Here is a 6,671-nt window from a genome sequence, read left to right as displayed (position 1 = left end):
AAATAATTATGCAAAAATTCAACCTAAGAATAATCAATTTAGTTTGAGCAATCCATAAAACTAGATCAAAACCCTAGAAAAACAAATCAGTCACTCATGGTTACAATACAAACATAGAGCATTCATGAGGTTTCCAAACACAAAGGAACAAAAAATAAAAGAGGGAAGAAATTGCAAGTCGTATTCTTGACTCTCGTCCTCAAATCTGGAATTGCAACCCAACGAACTCTTCAAATTTTCGATCCTTTAAAGCTCTGATATGCCGCCTTTATCCAGATTTACACTCCCCAGGGAGGCCTCGCTGCAATATCGATTGAAGCTCTCAAAATCAGCCCTAAAATCGCTTCCCTCTGCACTGATGACGCAACACAGTATTTATAGGCATCAGTCGCAACGTTGCAACGCTGACGTTGAATTAAACGTAGTGCGCTTCAACCAATCGGAGCGTTGGACGCTGCCCTGTTTATAAATGCTCTCAGGTCTCCAACGTTGCAACACTCGCTTGACATTGCCCTGCCTCTAGTCTTCATGTTTTTGCCCCTTTTTTCTTTATTTTTCCTTATGACCATTGCCCTAGGTCAAAGTTTTGAACGTCCTGGGGTATTTTGGCCATTAAATCCTCAAAATTGCTTGTTCTGATCCAATTGCTCGATTTTCTACAATTAAACATAAAAAACATCAAAGACCTCGTATTAAGCATAAAACTAATTAAATTCTAAGCCCAAAGAACACATTTTTGGAATGCGTTTTAGATAGCTTGATTGAAGTTGCATGGCATTGTGTTGGAAACGGTAGAACTCTCAGAACGAAGAACAGTAAACTGTCAAGGCACGGCGGTCAAGCAAAGAGCAAAACTTGCAAAACATAAACTTGTTATAGGTTGAGTCCCTGAGCTTGCTCTCTTTAAGACGTTTTGCGGCTCTACCCAAGTGTGCAAGCAGGTTTAAAAATTACCACGTCGTCCCCAGGATAAAACAACTAAAAGAAACCCGATCGAAAATGCACATTGCAGACCAGAACACACACCCTAGCTAAACCCACTGCTCGAAAAACTAAAATGGAAAAGGAGAGGAAAAATAAAATGAGAAGTGAAGAATGAATTGTGTTGTTCAAACTGCTAAAGACCCTTTTACAGGCCTTCAGCGTCGAACCGAAGGGAGCGAAAAAGGCTCTCCGCCTCAGAACGTGCACGGACGAAATGGAGGAGAGGACGAAGCGCGAATGGAGCGGACCCTTGCACAAATGGAGCGGATCTTTTCCTTTTTTTCGATTAAAAAAATAATAAATAATAATATTTTTATTAAAATTAATAATCACACACACGCGTCGCCGCCCACCGAACCACATTGGTCTATCTCCTCACTCCCTCTAAAATATGGGTACTCCTTGGGACCCAAACCCAAAACTCAAGATTGGAGTACATAAGATAGACTTCCAACACCAATTTTTTTAATGTGGGATTCTCTCTCGTTTTGAAAGTTAAATATTCACCCAACATATTGGCATGGAAAAAATCCTCTGGTGGTGGTTGAATCAAACTTTGTTGAGGTGGTTCTGTTGAGCGAGAGAGTGGAGAGAGGTTGGACATCTTAAGCAGCAGGATGGCAGTTGAAGAAGTGACATAAGAATTGACGAAAGAAAAACAAGGAATTCGATAATTGATTAGGAAAAAACAAGTTGACTGAAGTTGACCGGTCTCGATCTTGTTGATATCTTCAACGAGCCTTTCGTAGTGGCTTTTCACTTACTCCACCATCTTGCCGCCGACGCTCTGGCGAGCTTGTGCCACTGCTCCGGTGGCTAAAGCATTTTCGAACACTTTGTTATGCTATGCCGTCCAATTCGACCCAGACCCCATCGCAATATCAACTCCCCGTTTCTCTCACACCATCAATTTCAGATCAGTGGGTTTTTTGCTGTCATTTCTAATAGTTTTAAATACTAATGACGATACACAGCGAATATTGCGCAAGTGAGTTCAAATTTACCTTTTTAAGTTAAATTAAATTAGATCTCATCTGTACTCATGTTGCTAAAGAGGGCTTGGTCAGAGTGAAGAAGCATTTGCGGGAAGGTGGAGGAAGGGAGATGGAGGGTCATTGTTTCTTTTTTCTTTTTTTAATTTCTTTTACAGATATGGGAATTGACAAATTTGCCCTTGCCCTTTTTAATTAAACATCATCTCACCTAATAAATTTATAAATTATAGGGACTAATTGATCAAATTAAAACTTTTAAGATTGTAAAACAAAATCCATAATTTAGCATGACAGAGGAAACAGAGAGTTGATTCCAATTACCTCGTTTCAAGAAAAATAATAATAATAATAAATTTCAATACCTCATCCATGACAAATAAAAAGGTTCTAGAAACTACGGGTTGATTTTTTAAAACCAGCCCTCAATGTGAACGCATTTTCCAATTATTAAAGTCCTTTTTTTTTTTTCAGAAAAGACAGCAGAAAAAGAAAAAAGAATCTTAATTTCTTTCACATTTCTCCCTCATTGTCTTACATACATACATATCAAAATTAATAGTATAAGCTTATGTATAGGTGTGCAAATTTTCAAAAATATATTCAGTTCCATTTTATATATCTTATATATAAACGCTTCAGATTTATTTTGGGTTTATTTTCAAATCCAAAATTGGATTGAATCAAAAATTTCAGTTTGCTTATAATTTTAAATCAAATCCAACCAATGCTTCGGTAAAAGTTAAATTTTCTTTCGATTCGATTTTTCAATTATTTTGATTTGGTGTAGCGTTCACCCCTATTCATGTTGGCCTGATAACAAAGCTAAATCATTATTTTAGTCATGTACTATGAATTCCATGTTATTTAGTTGTTTTACTTTCTCAATTTTAGTATTTATATTTTCAATAAATCTTAATTTGATTATTTAAAATTCATTGTTATCAAATTGGTTAAATCATAATAATACTTTAGGTGAATATTTCTTACAAATGAAAATATTAGATTGATTTTTTTTTAAAAAAAATGACAATAAACTAGTTGCATTGACCAATTTAAAGATTTATTAAAACATTGATTAAAATGGGATAATTAAAAGAACAAAAACTTAAATGATAATTTAATCTCATATTATTTAGGAAAAATATCAATCTTACCATAAACTTGTCTAGTTCTATCAACTTTGATCTCAAACTTTAAATTTCATCAAATTTATACCATAAACTTAAATGATTGTTACAATCTTAATCATCTTAGAGGTGTTACAATTTTAACTATTTTACTCCAATAATCGCTAAAAAGATATCTCACACATTTCATGAAATTGATATAATAAATGTATGATATAAAATAGATAAAATTTACTATCACAATCTATCACAAGACATTTTATTATATTTGTAAATAATGAAAATAATAAACATAAGAAAAGTCTTTTATCATAAATAATGGAAATAATAAACACGGCTTTCGCACGCGAGCTTCCTTCCGTGTTCACACTCTCTAAATCTGAATCTGATTGGGAAGTTTTAGGCTATTTTTATTTTTATTTTAAAAAAGAAAAAACATTATCCAACACGTTTACGAGATAATTCTCCAAATATTTTGAATTCGGTTATTCTCAGCTCACTCAATTTGTCCATTTTTTCCCTAAATTCTCCAAATTTTTGCAATCAATTTGTCCATTTTCCCCCTCTAAATTCTCCATTTTTTTGCAAAATAGCCAACTTATTATAATTCAACCATATATAAAGATTTCTTAAAAAGAAAAAAAACCCCATTTATAAAGATGGATTTTTATTGGCATGTGTAATTTTCCTTTTAAAAAATAGAAAATTTATAATTTGGCATTAAAATAAAAGATTATTTTTAAATATATAAAAATAATAAAAATAAATATAAATATAACAAAATTTTATTATTTATTTGTAGTAGACTGTCGTGTATTAAAAAAGTATAATAGATAAACTATAATGTTTTATTATTATTTATAAATATTTTCAATTTTATCATTTAAAATAATTTTACTAAAATATATTAATAAAAACATTAAGAACTGAATCGAAACTTTTCAACCCGTTCTAAAAGAGAATAAAAGAAATTCAAACCTTACATTAGAAGAAATTCCGACAGCTAAATACCTACGTGGCGAGAATGATAAGCGCCACGTGTCAAACGCGTATTCTGAAATTCGGACAGGCCCATGGGCCCCATCTACCATTATATATATTTTGGCCCATTCTTCATCATTCTTTCATCTTCCATGTTCTGTATCTCATCAATTCGCTCTCTTCTCAGAAGAAATTTCTTCAGCGTTCGATCTTTATCTGCTTCACCTCTGCTTTCAAATACCCGATTCTTCCCCGATTTGAAACAAACCCTTTTGCATAATCCGCAGTGTTTTTCTGTAAATCGTTTCGTTTCACCAATTAATTCAGCTTCTTCGCTTATCGGCTCCTTTTCGACTCGCTTGGATCATACTATGGCCACCCCTTCGAAGACTTCAGTCCATGACTTCACCGTCAAGGTTGGTTTTCTTCTTCCTTTTGCATGTTTTTTTTTAGTTTGTTTTGTTTATAGATCGGATTGAGTCCAGATACACTGATTTTGAATCCCGAGAATTTGAAATTTAGGGGAAATGGTTTTTTTTCTAAGTCGTTTTTGTGAAGTGTAAGGTTATTATAATGGAATCATATGAATGGGCACTCTTTTGAGGGAATTACCATTTAGTTTGTTAGCATGTAGAAGTATGGGTAATTGTTCATTTGTGTTTATGATTTTCCCTTCAAGTCAGCTGTTTCCACACCCTTTAATTGGCTGGTTGAATCAATGGCCTTCAATTGGCTTATTAAGTTGGGGAATTCCCCTTTTCCTGTGAAGTCTGCTTGATTTTCTTCCTGGGCATGTTATTAATTTGTTGGCTTGTCTTTCTGAAAGCTATATGAACTGTTTGTCAATGATTTTTGCCTCTGCTTACAGGATGCTAAAGAAAATGATGTTGATCTCAGCATTTACAAAGGAAAGGTCCTCTTGATTGTCAACGTCGCTTCACAATGGTAGTGTACAGTACACTGTTATTTCTGATGCTAACATAGGGATATCTTGCAATTTTGTCTGGAAGTTTTTGAGTTGATGGTATTTTGTCTATGTTGTCAAAATGGTAGGATGATGTTTTGTCTATATTTTCAAAAGGCTTGCTGCCTTCACGAGCGATTATATATTGAAGAGAATTTTGGTATGAACTTCCAATATAGAAGAGGAATCTTTCTGACCTTGATGAGACTATGGATAGAGTTATCTTGATGCAAGATTCCTGGAATTAGAACTGAGTCTCTATCAACTGTTATTTTTAGATTTAGTGAATACATAATTATCTATATTATGAACATGGGCAGCCACTTTGCCATTGTTTTGCTTCCTTTTTAATGATCAGCTTTTGATGCATTGCAGTGGCTTGACTAATTCGAATTACACTGAACTGAGTCAGCTGTATGAAAAATACAAGGGCCAAGGTCTGTTTTAATCTCTTTTGCTTCAATTCATCCTTTCGTCTTTTCCATCCAAGTTCGTAGTTACAATTTACGCTTGTATCCTATTGACAGGATTTGAGATTCTTGCATTTCCGTGCAACCAATTTGGAAGCCAGGAGCCAGGAACCAACGAAGAGATTGTGCAATTTGCTTGCACCCGTTTTAAGGCTGAGTACCCCATTTTTGACAAGGTAAGCAAGATAAACATTTGCACCTTCAAAATCTTACTGGGGTTTTAGTTTTTACGTCCTTGACAACTGTTGATCGAAGTGGTAGATTGTTTTTAGGGTATAAAGCTGTCGTTTCTTGTTCATAACAGGTGGATGTGAATGGAAACGATGCTGCTCCTCTGTACAAGTTCTTGAAGTCGAGCAAAGGCGGGCTCTTCGGAGACTCCATCAAGTGGAACTTCTCCAAGTTCTTGGTGGACAAAGATGGAAACGTTGTCGATCGATACGCTCCAACAACTTCCCCGCTCAGCATTGAGGTAAAAGAACCCATTAGTTCTTCTCAACTAATCTTATTGTCAAATTAAACTTTTTCATCTTTATGAATCAATCTGCTTACTATTGGAAGTGTGGGGGTTTGGGTATGTTTTTGCAGAAGGATGTGAAGAAGCTGCTTGGAGTTGCTTAAAAATCTGAAGGCTGTTTTTCTGTCTTGTTATTAGAAACAATGAATAAAGCTTCTGTGTATGGTTCTGATGTGTATCCGTGGTGTTGTTTCATGTATTTACAAGACTGTAAGTTAAGAATTATGTAATAAGTTGGCTGAGCTTTGATGTATCCCATATGTAGCTGCTGTTTTTATGCGCTGGGTTTCGCTCTATTGAAATTTCTGGGCAGACAGATTGTGCGAGATAATGCAGATTTCATTCAGTACTTCTGATCTTTATTCGTTTTCTGTAATTTTCTCTGTTCTTGTACTGTTTTGAAGTACAAATTTACTGATTTATTTCTTCCACTTTGCAATTCTACAGATATTATGATGTGTGGGTCGAGACTTGAGCGTGTAGTGGAAATTTTGAAAAGATATAACATGTAATGTTAAGAGTGAATATAGTACGTATAACACAAACTAATGAGCGTTTGTTTATGTTGACATACACTATAAATCTAAATAACACTAAAAACATAAAACATATAATATTTTATGTTTCTTTAAG

At 34.3% G+C, this 6,671-nt stretch overlaps 1 protein-coding gene across 1 annotated transcript; it reads left to right on the top strand.

The window, feature by feature from the left end:
* The first annotated feature begins 4,223 nt into the window (after positions 1-4,223).
* LOC150031733 (putative phospholipid hydroperoxide glutathione peroxidase) lies at positions 4,224-6,387 on the top strand. Its single transcript, XM_090308226.1, has 6 exons — positions 4,224-4,503; positions 4,956-5,032; positions 5,427-5,488; positions 5,579-5,697; positions 5,826-5,993; positions 6,110-6,387. The coding sequence occupies exons 1-6, from the start codon at positions 4,240-4,242 to the stop codon at positions 6,140-6,142; spliced, it is 723 nt and encodes a 240-aa protein (XP_090164352.1). The 5' UTR covers positions 4,224-4,239; the 3' UTR covers positions 6,143-6,387.
* The last annotated feature ends 284 nt before the right edge of the window (positions 6,388-6,671 follow it).

The sequence above is a fragment of the Benincasa hispida genome, chromosome 12 (assembly GCF_027475165.1).
Source record: "Benincasa hispida cultivar pf3 chromosome 12, pf3_genome.v1.1, whole genome shotgun sequence".
Lineage (NCBI taxonomy): Eukaryota > Viridiplantae > Streptophyta > Magnoliopsida > Cucurbitales > Cucurbitaceae > Benincasa > Benincasa hispida.
The sequence above is the reverse complement of the archived record's forward strand: the minus strand, read 5'-3'. Positions and strand labels throughout refer to the sequence as shown.